Source organism: Falco cherrug, chromosome 4, assembly GCF_023634085.1.
Source record: "Falco cherrug isolate bFalChe1 chromosome 4, bFalChe1.pri, whole genome shotgun sequence".
Lineage (NCBI taxonomy): Eukaryota > Metazoa > Chordata > Aves > Falconiformes > Falconidae > Falco > Falco cherrug.
Window position 1 is genome coordinate 98,764,589 of NC_073700.1, and position 19,936 is coordinate 98,784,524.

Below are 19,936 nucleotides of genomic sequence, written 5' to 3' on the forward strand. Positions count from 1 at the left end.
GCCCCTACAGCTATACTCTACAGGCAGATTTCAAATGGCAGCTCCTTACAGAACTTCAAAAATCACACCCACCTTCCATATAGGACCAATGTGAAATCTACACTTCTAAAACTGACTAAATCCAGGTTTGCACTGGCCTGCTGAAATCAGAGAACATTGTGCCCAATATTCAGCTGCTGTGCCAGCAAAGCACTTGCAAATTCCCAAGGACAGGCAGCAGGGAGGATCTGAGGAGCCACAACGTTAGCATTGGGAACGTTCCCTCTTGCCATGCCTTCAGGAGGGAAGTGGCTACGCCAGACAGCCCATCCCACTGAGCTTCAGCATCTGGAACAGATCACACAACTACACCACACATACTAGCTAGGGGTCTGACAATGTTTTCACACTATGCCCTTCAAATTGAAGCTAGACCCACCAGTGCGTTGACCACTGCGTCAAGGTGAGCCAGCTGACTCCTCACAGCCCCTCTTCTATGCATCTGCCCTCAGTCAGAAGGTTTCATTCAGATTTCATTTCTACCCCTGGACACAGCTGACAGAACTGCATTTGAGGATAGATTAAAGTAACTGATGTGCTTGAGACTGCAAAGGAGTAAATGCCATGCTGCCCCATTTTGTATGACATACTCAGTCCTAGCAGGACTGTATGCCAAGGCTAGGAAACCTAGGATAAGTCCCAGCCATGCAGTAGCAGCAGCGGTGTGGGCGCAGTGACCCAGTGTGTGGCATGGGCAGGGCAGAACACTCTGCTACAGCACCTACAGACACATCCTTGGGTAAAGCAGCAGCAAATGACAACAGGTTCTTCTTGGTAGTGCTGTACTCTGAAGGCTCCTTGTCACAGAGACCTCCCTTCTGCACACTCAAATACATACCACACTGCTTGGCAACCTCCAGCAGCGTTTTCATGTAGGTAAATCGGGATTAGGAATCAGGGCCCCAACTTTCAGTTCCTTTCTGTAGACAAGAGATAACTTCACTGAAAGCAGTAAGTAGGCAGGTGTGTTAATGAAGCTATTTAAGAGCCCTACTTGAAAAACTTTAAGCCCATTTTTCCCCATATTTGTTGTTCTTATTCTTGTATCTAACCAGATGCATGTTTGCAATCCTCAATGGAAAACCCTTCTGCTTGTAATATGATAGAGAATTATGGTAAGAAGTGAAATCTCATGTATTACACTACATTTTCACAAGTACACTGTAAAACAAAACAAAGTTAGAATGAGAGCCAGGCGTTCCATTCCCCTCACAGCACTAACTGCCAGGAAAATAAAAATACTCTTGGCTGTTAAAAGCACTGAACTGTTGTAGGAGTAATATCTAAATAGTACTTTTACTCTGCACACTTCAAGCCACAAACCCCACAACTGGTATGAAACTAATTCTGTTTGATTCTTTACTTCCAAGACATGGCTCTGAGGTAAATAATACTTCATAATAAACTGCTTGGAACACATTCTGGTGTCTGCATAGGGACGGTGCCACAAAAAAAAATATCTTGGGTTAAGGCAGACCACATTATTCCAAGAATGAAGTGTGTCTGGTACTGAACACACAGCACACAGCTATTAGACTTTGCATTTGGGGTGAGAATTTAAGAGAAGCTCTCTGGCTCAGGTGAAGTACACATGTCTGGTTCAAAACCCAATCAAACCTGTCAAACACATAGCAGAGATGTAGATACTCAAGTAAGCAGTGCTCCTTTTCACACTTTCCTCAAGTGACAGTATCATCCTCACCAGCTGAGAAGAAATAGGCAGGTTTTGGCATTGGCCATCTCAGAAAAGGGTGGCACCTCTGGGGTCCACACAGCCCATTACAGCCTCTTCATAACACAGAAACAAATAAGAAATCAACAAGAATAACTTTGTCTTTACAGAGACTTTACAATCCCATTTCTCTCTTAATACTGTTATCTGCTCATAACTTCCTCCTCTCATTTTTCCTTCTCAAGCAAACAGAGAAAAGATTTCGTATCTAAAGAACCATTTTAATAATGTCAAATACAAATCAAAGGAACAAACCACAGATTATGAAAATAATTGATTCCATCGTCTTAATCTTGTGTTGTTCAAATCTCACCAAGGAGTTTGCATGACTGACATCAAAACCGTAAGAATTGGAAAGAAGATTCTGTTTGGTGTAGACATTCAACTTGAGTAACAGAAATTGTGCATTTTTGCAAATCAGGCGCTTACAAAGATCATCAGTTTACTTGAACAAACAGAAGATGTGGATTAATGAGTAAAACAGAATAAGAATTCTTTAACTTAAAGCCCTCCACATCCAAGGTGCTGGCCCATGAAAAAAAGATACTCCAGGCCCATTAGGGGGAAACAAAAAAAAAACCCCACCAAAAAAACCTACCATGAGAAAAAGAATACATTAAGGTTAAAATGTCTCATTTTAAGCTACATTCTGCAGGAAGTTAATTGGAGGCTACGGTCCAACCAAAACAGCCTAAATTCTGCATATGTCCTTTTACTTATCAATTGACTTTAAGACTTTGGAGATAGCAGAAGGAAAGCAGTAAACAGGCTTTCCAAGAGGGAACAGATGGAGGCTAGAAAGTCCCTCTCCATGTTACTGCTGTTTGGACCAGCTTGCATTTAAGTGTTCTCTTCCACGGTTCTTCTCACTGTTCCCATAAGAAACCAACTTAAATTTTTCCAAGGTTACTTGCATAAACATGAAAAAAAGATATGAGGTCTGCTCAATGAAAGCCTGTTCAGACTAAAATGATATTGATACTAACCAGGTGATAAAATCAGCTGAAATTGTCTGGTCTGTTGGCAGCTCTGACCTGCCAGTCCACATGAATAAAACCAGCATGCTAGCAGGACCGTGCACCCCTTTTGTAAGCTCCTCTCCAGTTGCAAAACATGGTAAAAAAAAAGTCTAAGAGGGTTCCTGTAATGTAAACAGCATACAAGGACTAATTTCTACTAGGCTGAGACAAATATTATCTTCTAGTTGAGTTCAATTTCACAGTCCAAGGTAAATACTAAAGTTACAGCTTTTCTTTAAGAGAATTTCAGTATTTACCTCTGGGAGATTTTTTTTTTTTAAAAAAAAAAAAAAGTCTTTGAAGATTTTAAAAAGTTGCCTCAGCTAAACAATTCACTTACTAACACTTAGGTCTTTAAAAACGTGAACTATGGTTTGGGAAAGGGAAGCAAAGTAGGGGGAAGATAAGAAAATACTCAAATCATTATAGATGGTTCAGCCATATGTCTCTAACAAACAGATGTGGGTCGTAACTTTCATACTGTGTGGTTGCATTGATATTAGGCTTGTCTACAAATTCTATCTCACACGCCTGAGTGCTGCAAGGAGAATGCTCCAGCTCCAACACTGTTATGTTGTTTGGCACCGATGAAAAAAGTATATTCCTTGGAACAAAAAGGGTCAACTGAGGACCACGGGCCGGCCAGTAGCGACCAAGATTAAAGCCATTGATCCAAATTTGCCCCTGTTAAGAAAGAGAAGAAAAAACCACAACATTTTAATAATTTGACAAATTACAAGACAGCTTTAAGCATAACACTCTTTACATAGTAACTGAACTTCCTCCATTTTTCAGTTTGATACAACACAAGGATAGAGAAATCTGTTCAAGAAAATGCTAAAGACAGTCAAAAGAATCTAAATTCCCTGATGAGTTAAAGCCATTTTAATATTTAAAGAGTGGTCAAATACTGCAGGAATTCCAAATATGACAACACCTAGGAAATCAGAATTGCAGGTTCCTAGCACTGAATTTTGCACCAAGTTTAAGACCAAAGCAAACCTGAAAATTGTATTTGCATGAAGCTGATTGTTAAAAGGAGACTGAACTCACAAAAGAAAAAAGCAGATCCTAATTCTGTTGTGGCTCTCTGTACAAATATAAGACTACACTACCTTGGTACTCCCTTCCTTTTGCATGATTTCATTAAAAAGATATAGCTTTCCTAAACACATGAAATTCAGATGTATATTATACTTGTAAGCACTTAGTCAAGAAAAGAACTTATGAAATCACACTGCAACCGAGTATTTTGTTGTAGTTACCTACGACCATTAAAATCTTTGGGGGTCTGCTAGCATTAATTTAAGTTCAATGAAATTGTGGTTATATATGTGTATATATATATATATATTGGCATATAAACACTTTAAATTACTTTTTATAGTGAAGGTGGCCAGAACCCGTATTTCAAAATACTGTTCTAACATTATAAATACCTTAAGTTCAAAAGATAAAACAAAATTGGCAAGGGGAAAAAGAAGAAAGTCAAGAGTCATTTGTACACCACAAAATACACACGCTGGAGTGACACAAATGCAGATTTTTCCAGAAGTCTACAAACTGGTGACCTGCAGAATGTTTAATAAAACTGTAAATAGACTCCTACTAATTTGAGCTGAAGTTTGGCTCATTAAGCGAGGCAGAAGGGGAGAGACACAGCTGTTTTGGACAAATAATTTGCTTTTGCTCCTCCTAAGCATCCTGTCACCATGTCAGACGAGTTCAGTGAACATGAAAAGGGATGGGAACAGATAACTGTGTCTGTGTTTTTGCTTTTGGTAATCAGAATATAGAGATTAAAAACTAAGTGATGTACACTGATAAAAATAATAAAATAGTCTGAATCAGTGGAAAGTAATGACTTTTACTGCACTGAGTGATTTCTAAAATTGTCTAGGATAGCTGAAATTAGTATAATGATTTTAAAGCATTTACTGAAGCACAATTGTAATATAGTGAGTACTGCTATTCAACCTGGTTTAGATATATTTTTCTTATGCTTTCTTTTTCAAGTATTTATGAAACTGAATTTTATGAAACACTCACAAGATAAATTTTATAAGGAGTTGGTGCATTTGCAAATGCAGGTGAGTTATTATTTCAGCTCTGTATCTACTTCCGTGGTATGAGATCCTATCTTGCACAGCTCTGCCAAGGTGTTAATAAGCTTTGACCTCAAACTTTTTTTTTCTTCTTTTTAATCAAGTTTATCTTGCTTTGTGGCTTGTTTTTGCTGTATTAAAAGGCAAGAAAAGAGCAATTTCTGCATGCTCACTAGTTTGCTTCTGTAGTAGTTTTAGAAGAAAACACTGCATTAATACAAACTCCCCACACAAGATGAATTAGTGAGTGTACCCACTAAGACAGCAGCCTACCTACTATAGAGTTTGGCTGTAACTCTGTGGGAAGTAGGAGTTTACCGTAGGAATCAACTGCATTAGGGTTCTACTGCAGGAGGAGTGATCAGACAGGTCTCTGCTCCTGATCTTAATCAGTCACTGGTTGTAACTTATTTTTCCGGTAAAGCTATAAACTTAATTTCTCAATTCCAAACTGTCGTTATTAAAATTGAAGTTTCTAAAGACTACGCACTTAGGAGTTTATATGCCTGGAACCAACAAATCATGACACTATACACACTATCAACAAATATGCCCTAGACAAAATAAAGGAGGGGGGATCCCTATCTTCAGTAACAAGATTTCCTTTGGCAGGGTCTGCAACTACAAACCCATGATTCCACTGAAAGCAAGACCAGCCCTGACTCCAAATCCTCTCCTCTGAAGCAAAAAACCCAACCAAAGTCCAATAAATCTAACCATACATGCAGGGGCATTGTATGGTTAAGGGCATCATGCTTCCTCAAGTGAGGGTGAAGGAAGTTTTATTAATAGTGAAGGATTTAAAAACCACTAAAGGCAAACAAGCTACTACATAGGTCACGACTGTTAATGCTGCACCCTCCCTTCAGGCTGTCCAGCACACCATATTCCCTGCCTTAATATGCAAAGGCAGGACTATCATTAGAACTATTGTGTTTTCTTGGAAAATGTTGTTTCCCTGGTTTTCCAATTACTCAAATAGGTGAATTTAAACCCCTATTAAGAGTCCCTCTCTACATCTTGACATCAGCAATTTATGCAGTATCACTCAAGGAACTTGAGGCCCAGATACAGCGGGACCCAAGTGGAATTTACACCCTTAAAACCCTCTGCCTTAAAGGCATTTGCTCATTTGTAAAGTTATTTGGAAGTCTCTGTTTCCACACCCTGTATCACCTCAATCTTATTACTCCTATGTATTGTATTTAAAACTTTGGTCCAATCCATATAAAGCTTGAAGGATCAATTCAATAGTCCTACTTACAGTTCACTGGGATCATTTCACCACGACTGCATTAGAGGGTATACAAACTACGTAAAACAGAGGCTTCTATAGATCAGAAGAAAAGACTTCCACCAACACGTAAGAATTCTTAGAAGTCATTTATCATTTCACAGATGAGTTTGCCAACAGGCAGGTATGATCACCTTGCTTCCTTAAGAAGACTGGTGATTCATGGGGTCACAGACTTTACTGCAAAAGTCTCAGATTCCAGTTTCTGTGCAAAGAGCTATTTTTGGGTTTTATTCAGTGATTGTGTAAGACACGCACATATACAGGAACAGGGGCTAAGTTAGACTTCCTCATCCAAGCTCAGTGCCAGCAATGCAAAGTGCCTGCAATGAATCACAGTCCTGCATATTGGGAAGTGCTTTAACCACTACAATACTGTAGATGGATAACCAGCAACTCCTTCTCATACTCTCTTTTAATGGCAGTAAATTAATTATTTCAGAAAGAAATAATTTTGCTACCTAAGACTATCACAGGCACTTCCCTGAAGCCTGGACTTAAATGCTTAGGCCTCCAAGAGGAGTGGTACTTCAGTGCACACATTCTGCTCTCTGTGCCTCTCACCAGCTAGTTGAGCTGGTCCTTACCCATCCTGCATGCTAGCAGTTTCAAACACGGCACTGTGAAAACACACTCTTTGCTGCTCTACCTATGCTTCAGCTCTATGATAAGTACCCATTAAGAGACCTGCCCACAAGCTTCCATGGCAGTGCTCTCTGATCTGTTCAGTCTGGTTACAGGTAACTTCCAGAAGACAAGCAGTAATATCTTCCATGCATTGGATTAATTACCTATGGGCACAACACCAGCAGTTGTGTCCAGTGCTCTCTATGCTTTGTAACAGGATCTGTTGTTCCTCACACAGCACCACAAATATGTTCTTAGTCACTTTTAATCAATTAATATAACCAGGAAAGTGTACTGTAGCACCTCACTTTCTCCAGAATAAAAACCTGTTTTATCTCAAGACATGTATTCACTCCCTCCCTCCAAAAAGCTGTTTCTGCTCCACATCAAGACAAAACCTCCCCAGAATTAAATGCAGCATTTCTAAATAGCCTGATAGCTCATCTTTCTCACTGTTGAAAAACTAGTTTGGCTTTTTTTTTTTTTTTGTGATACTCTACTTTCTAGACCAATACCATGATCTTTTGAATATGTTTCCCTTCTCTTAATGGTTTATCTCTAAGATTTGCTTAAAGCAAGGAATCCATTTCCTAATCGTTTAAATATATTTTAGACACCCCACCAGTACAACCAACTTCTACCTATCCAAGAGAGGTGGACTTTCAGTAGCTTTCTGAATGGACTTCCAAGTTTTCACAGCAAAAAGTTGTACCTTTGTCCAGCCAGGAAACTTGACATAGGTGTCTTGAGGCAAGTCTGGAATCCCTCCAGGAATTGAAAGTCTACCGGTGTAAAAAGTAGGTGCTTCATAACTAAGTGGATTGCCAATAAATCTCCTTGGTTGATCAAGGTGGCCATTAATGTCATGGTTCATTGCTCCATCTATGTATAGAGGATAGATTTCCCATTCAACAGATCTCCTTGGTTGATCAAGGTGGCCATTAATGTCATGGTTCACTGCTCCATCTATGTCTAGAGGATAGATTTCCCATTCAACAAGTGTATCTTCATCAAGAGTTAGATTTGAAACTAGACCCTAGGAGGAAGAAAAAAAATACACAAACCCAAAATATAACATAATTAGCTTAATGTTGTTGGAAGTTATTTGGCTGCAACTATAAATCAGTCAGGAATAAAAGCTAAATCAAAGTACTTGCAACAGCTGCCAATCTGTGTATGAAAAAAACCACTAATGTGGTCTTCAACAAGTTATAAGCTTTGCTTAAGAATAAAGGGTTTCATTCATTCTCTGTGAAAGGCCTGTTCCTCTTCAAAGTTTTGAAGTTTTTCACTGATGCCCAAGGGGTTTTTTTCAAGCTTTTTCCCTGTAACTGAAAATTTCTGTTTTTCTTTAACATGAACACAATTCCAAAACCTGGGGCTTAACAAAAAGCAGAAGCAGCATTAAATATCATAAGTCTGAGATACCATCAAGAGATTTGGTAACAGTGAGTCACTAACACCAGACATTAACCTGCACGACAGCAGAGAAGGCAGTAGTTTACCTCCTACAAGTCATCTACAGCTAGCATACAGTATCACAGAATCAAGGCACATGCTTTGTGACCCCAATTCAGTGAAATACTTTAAGCTTAGAGTCAGCTTCAAGCCCACGGAGTCCTGTTTCACTTCCATGGTACAACATGTGCAGCACACTAAGGTGCTCACACAAAGAATGCAAAAAGCAAGGTAAGGTCATGATTTAAGAAGAATGAAAGGAACATTAAGTGACCCTTGCACACACCCTAATTGTGTTATAATAATAGTTTTTAAAGTGGTGTTTCAGTGCAATGCAAGAGGTTGATTTTAAACCGATGCTGCTACATCCATATAATTGCTTAAATAGACCCTGCATAGAAGATGTTTTTCTGTGCAACAATTTCTGTTGCAAACACCCCATGTCAAACAGGAACAAGCAAAACCACATTTTCTATGGCCTTGGAGAGCTGACACTATGTCATGTGTCTGTTCCGATATCTAATAAACATTGCACTGACTCCACAAGCCTAGTCACCAGTATGAGCACTAACTGGTTTTCTCTTCCTTTACCTAGATGCCCACTTTACAGAACAGGAACTTATTTTTCTTATATCAAAATAAAATATCCGTCCAGAGTTAAGTAGCAAAACTTTTCTGTACAACCTAGACTTTACTCTGTCTAGCAATCAATAGAAGTAATGCAATATAACTTCAGCCCAAACTTTCTAACCTGCCTCCCTAGTTCCATCTTTATATACTATGAACACTGTGATTTTTCAAATGAGATGAAGTGCCTACTAAGCAGTCTTACTTCGGTCTGCATAAGAATGCATATTCAACAGTCCAGATATGGATATAAGTTTTCCAAGTAAAAGAAAGGTAAGTGTCAGTGAGCATGTGAAAAAATATAGAAAAAACAGAACACACACTCTTCCTTCGTGTCCTTCAACAAGAAGACTTAGATCAGCAGAATGTTTTAAAACCAAAATCCTTTTAAGATTCCTTCCCAAAGCTAGATGTCTAGTTCCATTTCAAGCTCAAAAAAAGTGATTAAAAAATACAGCCAAACAAAACCCAGAGAAGCTACCCTATTTACTTTAAAACGTGTGGCTTCACAAGGTAGGAACCTCTTCCCCTAAAGTTATTTTTGAAAGCACAAAGTATTTGAAACCCAAGGTATAATTATTCCCAGTTTTCACAATCAACATAAAGAAGAGAGTGCGGGAGTAACTCTATGGGAAGCAGCAGTGCACAAAAGCCAAAGCTACCCGAGAAAGGCTGCCTCTTGTACATGGAAGGATCCTGCTTTTAGAGGATTATTCTCATAGTGCATATCTACTAAAATTGCTTTTACTCTTACATCTTTAAAAGGTTGGAACTCTGTAGTGTGAACTTCAGTTCAACCACAACACTACAGAGCACCCCTCTAACCCTCCACTGTGCTACCTTAGTTTAGCACAAGGCACATAGCTTTCCTTATCACCTGGCTTGCTATTAAGTAAATAAATAAATGCAATCTTCCTGCTGCTTCAACATTAAGGTAAAACACTGGGATACTAGCTGCCCTCTCTTGCCACTCTGAAAAAGGCAAGGTACCAAAGACAGTATGAACAGAGTTGGCACTACTGCTACCCTCTGAACTTACATGCCACAAACACAGAAAAGCCCTCAGTTGCTGATGCTTCTAATTCAGAGGCTTTCATACATCCTAAAAGTTCCCACATATATTTAGCTGGTTCTGATTAGGATTTAAAGAACTGCATGCTTTCCAAAAGGTAAGACAGCAAAACTGCTTTTCAGCAGAGTGAAAGCAAGCTTAGCAAATGCTGAGAGTTATACTTTGCCTTGACTTATGAGTCTGAGCATAATTGGCAATGCAGCTAGAAATCCTCATCACAAAACACTAACTGGCCAATTAGACTCTTTTAAACCAAGTCTCAGCTTTGATTCTTCTATGCTGCTTAACCATAACTGATATATCCTTCTTCAACAATGTAAATGGGCCCACCTTACTCATGGCAGCAGAACACAAGTGTGAGAACAGTAGTTTCTGCCTACTGGTGATCTTGTAAGTCTCTTCCCAGTCCATGTTTTATGACTAAACCGGATTCCTTAACAGGTCCAAACTTGACCAGAGTTTGTGGTCTCATCCACTAGGCTAGTCAAGATGCCTCCACTCTTGGGTTTACTTTTTTCCCTACTTATAACCTTAAAAATCCTACTTCCTCACAGCATACGTGCATCTGCTTGATAACTAAATGGTACTGTTCAGGCACATGTCTTTCCTGTGATGTTTATCTTTCTTCTGCTCTTGCATCTAAACAAACCAAGAAACACTGAACAAGACTTTATTGTGCTCTGAGACACCTATCATAGACAGAATTCAGATCAAGAGAAAACAGGAGCTTTTAATTTACCTGATACCACCCTAGTACCAAAAAGCACCACAATCACCAGACATCTATTAATCTGGACAGTCATTAAACACTTTACACGATTTCTGAAGGAAAACTGCCAAATCAGTTTAGGCCAAGTCAAATCTAGCAGTTAGGGGGCTGCAAATACCTTCTTAATTGTAAAGTTTCATAATTACTTCATTATTACTTGTGGCCTAGTAATATCAAAAACTAAAATAGTAGCATGCTGTGGTACTGAACACAGCACAAACACAACACAAGACTGGCCTCTACAACACTCCCCTCTTCAGCAAATACCATACAGCACAGGGCAGGGGTCCTCAAACTTTTTAACCAGGGGGCCGGCGCGCGGATGAAGTGGCAGGCAGTCATCTGCGGCTGCTTGGTTTCCCCCCCCCCAAACCCTGGCAGGGGGGTCTGTAAATACCGGGGGCCGGATTGAGGACCCTGGGGGGCCGTATCCGGCCCATGGGCCGTAGTTTGAGGACCCCTGGCGCAGGGGATCCCATCAAGCCTAAAACCAGAAAAGTTTCCTTTTTGGCCCTGCTCTTCGTAGTGTTACATTAGCAGTACCTCCCCTGCATTGGGTTTACATGGCAAGGTTTTGGTAGCAGGGGGCTGCAGAGGTGGCTTCTGTGAGCTGCTGCCCCCATGCTGGTCAAAGCCAGCTCCAAAACAGACCCACTGCTGACCAAAGCTGAGCCCATCAGCGACACTGCCAGCACCTCTGTGATAACATATTTAAGAAAAGGTAAAATACCCAAAACAACCCCCCAAAAATGTAGCTGCTGTTACAGAGGAGTGAGGAAAATGGGAAATAAACAGCCCTGAAGATACCAAGGTCACTGAAGGAGGGTGAGGAGGTGCTCCAGGCTTTGGAACAGAGATTCCCCGGCAACCCGTGGTGACACAGGTTGTCTCCCTGCAGCCCATGGAGGTCCAAGGTGGAGCAAATATCTACCCTGCAGTTTGTGGAGGATGGCACACCAGAGCAGGTGCATGTGCCCTGGACAAAGCAGGAGTCTGTGCAGAGCCCGCACTGGAGCAGGCTCCTGGCAGGACCTGTGAACCTGTGGGGAACCCACACTGGAGCAGCCTGTTTCTGAAGGACTGCACCCTGTGGATGGGACCCATGCTAAAGCCCATGCAGCCCATAAGAAGGACCCACATTGGAGAAATTTCATGGACTGTCTCCTGTGGGTGGGATCCACACTGGAGCAGCAGAAGAATGCGAGGAAGAAGGAGCATGGCACAAAATGCTATCAACTGACCACATCCCCATTCCCCATCCCACTGTGCTGCTTAGGGGAGAAGGTACAGGAGTGAGGGTTGAGCCTGGGAAGAAGGGAGGCATGGGGGAAGGTGTTAAGATTTGTTCTTATTTCTTACTATCCTACTCTGTTTAACTGGCAATAAATCAATTTCCCCAAGCTGTGCTCACGACAGTAATTGCTGGGTGATCTCCTTGTCCTTACCTTGAACCCTTCATTGTACTTCCTCTCCTGTCCTGTTGATGGAAGAGTGGTAGAGTGGCTTGGTGGGCCAGCCAAGGTCAACCCACCACAGGCACTCATGCAGGGAGGTGACAATCCCAAAGAAGCATTTGGAAACTTGCTGATAATTACCTGTAACACCTAACGGTCCAAATCTGAACTGGCAATTTTGCTTGGTAAAGCGCTCGTGAGACAGCCTTTCCTAGCCACACTGAAAACACTGCAAGGGTATGCTGCTGGCAAATGCAACGGGACATGGAGAGATACACAAAAGTGTATACATACACACATTGGTACATATACACACGCAACTCCAGGATTCACAAGCCTTGAAGTACGACCAAGATCTAGACTGATTTCCAATCCATTACTGGAGTTTACCCAAACAGCTTTGCACAATTTAAAATGTTAGCTACAGGCTCAACTCAACCTGAAAGTCTTGTGGGCGACAATCTGGCTGACAAAATAAGTGAACCACAAAAAAAAATTTAAGAGATGTCTGTCAGTTTTTAATTCCACATCGATTTTGGTGACTGGAAAAACTCAAATGAAAACTAGTGAGTAGTTATATTTTGTGGCAAAGTTACAGCTGTGTAATCCTGATCTTTTTGCTCTTTCTAACCCACCACTTTCTTTTTAACCTGTGGCAAAGAGGAAAAACCACCACAATCCACTAACTCAATTTTACTTACCTTAAAGTCATTATTGTATCTACCAAAGTTGACTCTGCCCATATTCTCTACCAAGACATCCAGATTTGCTCCAGCCTTCCCAGTTATATTTATCATAAGTGACTTCTCCCTCTCAAGGACACCTTGAGGAACCTATATGAAATACACCAAGAGGAAGAAAACAATAACCATAAAAAACCAACAGAACTCTGTTATTTGTCTCTTCAACTTCCTTGAAGTAAAGAAAGAGGATAAAGGAAACAAAAAATGTAAAAACATTTATTTTCTTTTCCTCCTCTTGCATGCAAGCACACTCACACAGCTGCTATGTCAATATTCACATTTCAATATTTACATTTTACTACATCAACTGGATGTGCCAATAGGCAGCATTTGTCTAAATGACACCATCTCTTTCCTTATCTGATTTCAATTAACTCAATCAACTGTTAGAATCCTAGTGGGTTTTTATGCACCTGATTCACAAAAAGCAAGTTCTCAAATTTAGTCTAATGACTGAAAAGACTTGGGCAGTATCAGTGATTAAAAGGATCTTCATCTTCCAGCTAAGCTCACAACAATATTTAGTTTTATTTATTGACATGCCTACAACATAAGAAAAGGAGAGCTTGGCCTGGACACAGGTGATGACAGTAAGCAAAGGTCAAAGATAAATTAAAAAATAGCCTATCAAAGTCTGTGAATTGATATTAATTCTCATTAAGTAGGAACAAAACCCTGCTTAAGGGAAGAAAGGTAAAATTCACATCCTGTACAAAAAGCTGGTTTGGTTTTTTTTTAAACTTGTGGTCAGAAGCCAGTTTCATAAGGTAAGACACAGGTTCAAGCTTCCACTTCCCCCACCCTCAAAGGAGAGAAAAAAAAAGAAAAAAAAAAAATCTATGAAAAGACTGTAGAAAGCCACCAAGTACATATATCATTAACGTATTTCATAAACCTGCAAGTAAATCTAGGGTTTTATGGGGTTTTTTTCGCTTAAGTCATGAATGCGTATCAACATTCAAATATCTCAAAAATGGAAACAATTACAATTTCCTTAGAAATAACAGATAGTCATATTTTCTGAAATACAAATATGAACATTTAGAATGATCAACTGTATACTTCCTTACTTCCTTCACCTGATTAAATAAGATTATCTAATAAAGTTCATTTGGTAAACCGGTGAAAGGAGAAAAGGCGGCAGACTATAACCGTGACTTTTTGTGAAGGTAATTCATGACAGAAAAGAATTCCAGCAAACAATGTTTACCCCATCAACAGAGACATAGGCACGATCATGGACTCCGTTTAAAGGTGAAGACAGCTGTGTTGGCTCCGTACAGTTTTTTGGAAGCGTAGTTCTGTACAGCACAAACCCAAAATACTAAGAAAAGAAAAGAAATAAAAAAGCCCCAAACAGATTAATGAATGAAGTCATTCCGTGGCTTCAGTTCAGGTAATGAATTAGAAATATCCCACATTCCTGCCTGCACGCTGAGGCTGAAATGTTAACTTTCATTCACTTCAGATAGCATCTATCACTCATAACAGCTTCAGATGAGAATTCACTTTGACCTTTAAGCAATGGGTGTAAATTCCACAAAGTTTCCGTTTTAAAATCTTTCATTAGAACATTTAAGTAACTTTAAAAGATAAGGGCCTTGGATATGAAGATATTTCCTCAATAAAAGCAAAGCAGTTAATGACCAACGCTATTATTTCTTCATTAAAATCAATAAGAAGATAGCTGGAAGATCCCCTCATTACTGAGTTTATGTATCAAACTTGAAAGTGCACTTGTCACCCAGTGCCCATAAATTGACATATTCATCAAATCGACATTATCTATTTTTAAAACTACCTGATTTACGTCAGGAACATTTCAGAATACTTTTTCATTAAGTTCCCCATCAGGAAAGGAAAAAAAAAGTCATAGTCATTGAATCTGTTCACATCACAAAGTGAAACACAAATTTAAAAAGTCAGAAAATGCATTCGTTGCCTCTTTTGCTCAGTAGCCACAAAACCATTTATCTTCTAGACTTTGATTAGAACATAACCCTGTGCTCTGGTTTCAGCTAGGATAGAGTAGCTGGTGTAGTGCTGTGTTTTAGATTTCTGATGAGAACAACATTGATAACACACTGATGCTTTAGTTGTTGCTGAACAGCTGACCCCTTATTCTATACCATCTACGCCATGCCCAGGTCCCACACTTTCCAATAATAAGGGGTGGATATAGGCAAAAGGGACTGTCGTGGTTTAATCCAGCAGGCAGTCAAACACCACATGTTTCTTTGCTCACTCCCCCCCAGTGGGATGGGGGAGAGAACTGAAAGAAAGGTGAAACTCGTGCATTGAGATAAAAACAGTTTAATAGGACAGAAAATGAAGAGAAAATAATAATAATGATATAAACATATACAAAACAAGTGATGCACAACACAATTGGTCACCACCTGCTGACCGATGCCGAGCCAGTCCCCGAGCATCAGCTGACACTCCCCAGCCAAATCCCCCCAGTTTCACTGTTCAGCCTGGCATCATAGAGTATGGAACATCCCTTTGGACAGTTTGGGTCAGCTGTCCTGGCTGTGTCCCCTTCCAGCTTTTTGGGCACCCCCAGCCTCCTCACTGGCAGGGCGGCATGAGAAGCTGAAAAGCCCTTGACTCAGTGTAAGCACTGTCCAGCAACAACTAAAACATCAGTGCGTAAATGTTATTTTCATCCTAATTCCAAATGACACAGCTACTAGGAAGAAAATTATCCCAGCCAAAACCAGAACACCCTGGCAGGAATAAGTGAGAGTAAACCATTTCTATTCTGCTGTAATTATTATATTTGCATTAAATTTGCAACAAGGTGCCCAGAAAAGTGGCAGAGGGCAGGGCAAGGGAGGGAAAGAAAAAAAAAATGCTAGGAAGCTTTGCTGGCTGCCCTGTTCTTTCAGAAGCTTTCTTAAGCAGACTACTAAGGGTAGGAAGGCCAGATGACAAAAGAAAGACCACTAGAAATTACATCCAGCCACAACATACTACCTGCAGCTTCTCTCATACCTCTCTAGTAGTGACTTGGAAAGGAGAAATGTGAGCTTTGAACCCCTACTTGACTAACACCATATCCCAGGCATCTGCTAATCTGCCTCTTCCTCTTCCCCATCCCCCAGCTGCATCACATTCTCTCAGAGTAGTAAATAGCACCCATGCTCCAGTCTCTTCTAAATTCAGCACAAAAGCTATCAAGGAACCATGCAACCTTAACAGAAAGGCAGAGCCCCTCAGCAGCAAGGGAAAGAACTTTGTGAAGGAAAATGAAGTCACCAAAATTGACCGGGGAACTGATGCATAGACTGACAGAGAGGGAAAATGGGAGAGCAGAAGTCAGCAGATGCCACAGGAAAATGAAGAGAAAGGTATTTTTCCTATCTCAGCCAGTGGGGTGAATGACCTTGACAGTGGGCTGCAGCAACTCCAAGAGGTTGCTTCTTAAGGGTTTCTCTCAATGCATTCTCTTGCTTTGCCATGCATGTAGTTAAAAAAAGGGAATACAAATAAGTAGGAGGCCCACAGAAGTGTCAAATAGCTTGCATTTCCCAATCTCCAGGCCCTATGACTTGTATGAGAAAGCAGCATCTCAGCCACTGTGCTCACTCTAATAGCAGGTGGAGAGAGGCAAAGAAAAAACAGAATAAAGAAAATCAATAGTGAAGAAAAAGATGGATTAAAAATGTCTCTTATGAACCTGAAAATCAAGACTTCAGAGAGATAAAGGTGAAAGCCTGGACAGCACAGATATCAACATTTATGGAAAGAGGAAAACCTCGGGTGTAAAATAGAAGCACTGTAGAATAGGAAAGGTCTCCAGTGCAAAATTCCCGGACACATTTATAATACTATTACTTCTGTGCTGAGATAAGGTGTAAGACACTGGACATAAGAAAAGTAATATCACAGAGGGTCATTCGAACAAACTTTAAAAAATTACTGCCAAGTGCCTACTGAAGGAATCCTCACCTGCTTTAGCTCAACGAAGGTTAATGGGTAAGTGCTTTTCACTGGCCCAGCAGATGACAGCCTGTCAAGAACCTCCACCACTGTACCCACCTGCAGCATAGAAAAAGCAGATATGTGAAGGTCAGTAAATTTCAATCCAAATATAACAGCTTGCCTAGCCAGCTAGCTGTGTCAGTCCAGAAAGCAAAGAAATCTTAAGCCTTTACACCATCCTTACGTACAAGTTATTAATACAATACAGTACAGAGAACTGATGAACACTGGAAGAAACATGCTACATGTGGAGCAACGTTTTAAAAATCCAGATGTGCTAAATTTGCTATGCATTCCTAAAAATAAAGTGACCCTTTATTAATGGGAATAAACCCAGGAGTTTCTCACGTAAGTTCTATAAACACACACAACTGCTCTGGACAAATATCACAAAACTTCTATGTTATCTAAATTTTGCCATTGATTTCCAGTGAGTTACTCTGGAATCCTTCTGAGCTAAATAGGGATACAACTTGATTCCATCAAGAACTATCCAAAACAAATTTACCCTATTCAGTCTCAAATTATTTTAGAAACCCTAAGGCTGTAATTCAGTGTCACAAATAAGTAGCTGAACTGACTTCGGTGAGACTGGGAGCAAGGTTTAGGCTAAGCGCATGCGCAAGTATCTTGCTGAATATGGACTTACATGTGTACAATTAAATTGTCTTTTGTTGCCACCTGCTATTTCCTGCTGTGATTATAGTTTTATAGTCATCTACAGTTCTTTCTCAAATTCCACTGTCAATTTCAAGTTAGTCAAGATGCACACAATATGCCTAGTGTGTTACAAGTTCAAAAAAATTAATTGCACTCATATTATTCATGCAAAATGTCGGTCTGTTTCACCAGAATTGTTGTCGCTGTTCAGTGGTTATTACATATCAGACATTCAAAATATTTCTCAAATGCAGATTTACTTCCAAATGCTTGAGAAAAAAACCAGTAAAAAAATAATCAGGCATTCAATATAATCTAAAACCGATAAAAGCATTCACAGCAATATAAACTGCTGAGGCTGCTTCAGTAACAGAAGTACAGAATTTTTGCAAAACATACGTGAAAGTCAGCAGTGCTGAAATATTAAGATGTAAATCACTGTGCCAAATGCCATATGTGACAGAAGTCAGCATGAATCTTCTACACACATGCAGTTCCCTCAGTATAGTATTGGTTTAGGCTGGGATAGAGCTAAATTTCTTCATAGTACCTTGTATGGACTACAGTTTGGAATTGTGCCAAAAACAGCGTTGATAACACAGGGACATTTTAGCTACTGCTGAGCAGTGCTCACACAGAGTCAAGGCCTTTTCTGCTCCCCAGACCGCTCCACCAGCAATTAGGCTGGGGGTGCACAAGAAGTTGGGAGGGGACACAGCTGGGACAGCTGATCACCCCCAACTGACCAAAGGGATATTCCATACCACATGATGTCATGCTCAGCAATAAAAGCTTGGGGAAAAAGCAGGAAGAGAGGCAGATGTCCAGACTCATGGCATTTGTCTTGCCAAATAACCATTACACATGATGGAGCTCTGCTTTCCTGCAAATGGCTGAACACCTGCATGCTGACGGGAAGCAACGAATTAATTCCTTATTTTGCTTTACTTGTGCATGCAGGTTTTCCTTTATCTATTAAACCGTCCTTATCTCAACCCACCAGGTTTTGCACTTGTACCTTTCCAGTTCTCTCCCCCATTCCACTGGTGGAGAGTGAGCAAGCAGCTGTGTGGTGCTTCGCTGCCTACCAGGACTAAACCACAAGAAGCATGCAGCTATAGATCTAAAGGGACTTTCAAAATAAGCTTATGTCAACTCTAGCCAAGAACAAGAAAGCAAAAGGAGGCCATAAGTATACAAAGGGTAACGCCATCACTGCCTGGAGGCTGGGTCACTAGTCCATAGCTAAGCACATTCACCAGGCACCCTGTAGCTTTCATCTCTTCAAGGCATGAAAGAGAAAGTTCATAGTTCTACTGATATTGGACAGCTTTATCTGAGAGCCATGAACCATGAGACTATGGAAGAGTCAAAATCTAATTGCTAGGTTCCCAAATGCTGGCAACCTGTGACAGCAGCAGAAGTGGCAGGCATACTGATAACTGTATATAATTAGTCAGTACCAAATATGAGGTTTCTGTGAACTGGCTTGTATGGCAAAACCTGCCCGAAAAGGTCTGAAGATACTCAAAGGTTGTGGAAAATGATATAGATCTGTTTCACCTTCACTGGCGAATCACTTTTATACAAAAAGTATTTCTGCCCACTTGAGTGGGATGACTTGAAAACACCTGTAAAGGCTTATCACTACCAAATTTTGCAATGCTTCAGCTGCAGTGCGTAACAGATCAGATACATCACTGATGGGAAAGATGGCTGTGAAATTAAAATTACAAAACATAAAATAAAAGCATTATGAGCTACAGTAACCAGTACACCAACTACGGTAATCCTTCATCTCAAAACAACATGTCTCCGCCCAGAAGAATTAATATAGCCAAGTTCATACCTGTTGTCTCTTCCATCCCCACTTAAATCATCCTGTACACTCACTGAAAGATCCCAGTTCTCAAGCATATTTCACAGAAGATTGTCCCTGGTCCTAAAACAATGGTGCCACAGACAAACCCCAACTACTCATGTGCATACCACTGTTGTCAGACAGGATATAGCAAAGTTGGGTTCTGCATGCTAGGTTCTGCATGCTCTTCTCTCCACAGGAGACTTATTAAATTTCTCTCATCAGCTACAGATTTTCACAAAACTTGTAAGAAACTTTATCAATAAGACTTTCAAATTTATTGATAATGTCCCATATTCGGAACTGAAACACCCAGAAGTATTTAAAAGGTATGTATAGCCTACCGGCTGCTTCTACTTCAGAGGCATCACTAGCTACAAAAATACTCTTTGTTCATAGCTGTCATGCTAGCAGTCCCCCATCTATGTTACTCATACATGAGTTATCCTGGACAATCATGATTCTATTGTGTTAATAATAATTCAATTT

The 19,936-nt window shown here is 40.3% G+C and overlaps 1 protein-coding gene across 1 annotated transcript in view; it reads right to left on the reverse strand.

The window, feature by feature from the left end:
- Nucleotides 1–1,971: 1,971 nt before the first annotated feature.
- Nucleotides 1,972–19,936, reverse strand: part of GLB1 (galactosidase beta 1) — a 46,586-nt gene continuing 28,621 nt past the window's right edge. Inside the window, exons 12-16 of the mRNA XM_055710196.1 lie at nucleotides 16,894–16,983; nucleotides 14,150–14,263; nucleotides 12,898–13,029; nucleotides 7,529–7,852; nucleotides 1,972–3,474 (exon numbers count right to left, since the gene is read on the reverse strand). Coding sequence (XP_055566171.1) covers nucleotides 3,214–3,474; nucleotides 7,529–7,852; nucleotides 12,898–13,029; nucleotides 14,150–14,263; nucleotides 16,894–16,983 — 921 coding nt within the window. The 3' untranslated portion in view covers nucleotides 1,972–3,213. The remainder of the gene's footprint in view (nucleotides 3,475–7,528; nucleotides 7,853–12,897; nucleotides 13,030–14,149; nucleotides 14,264–16,893; nucleotides 16,984–19,936) is intronic.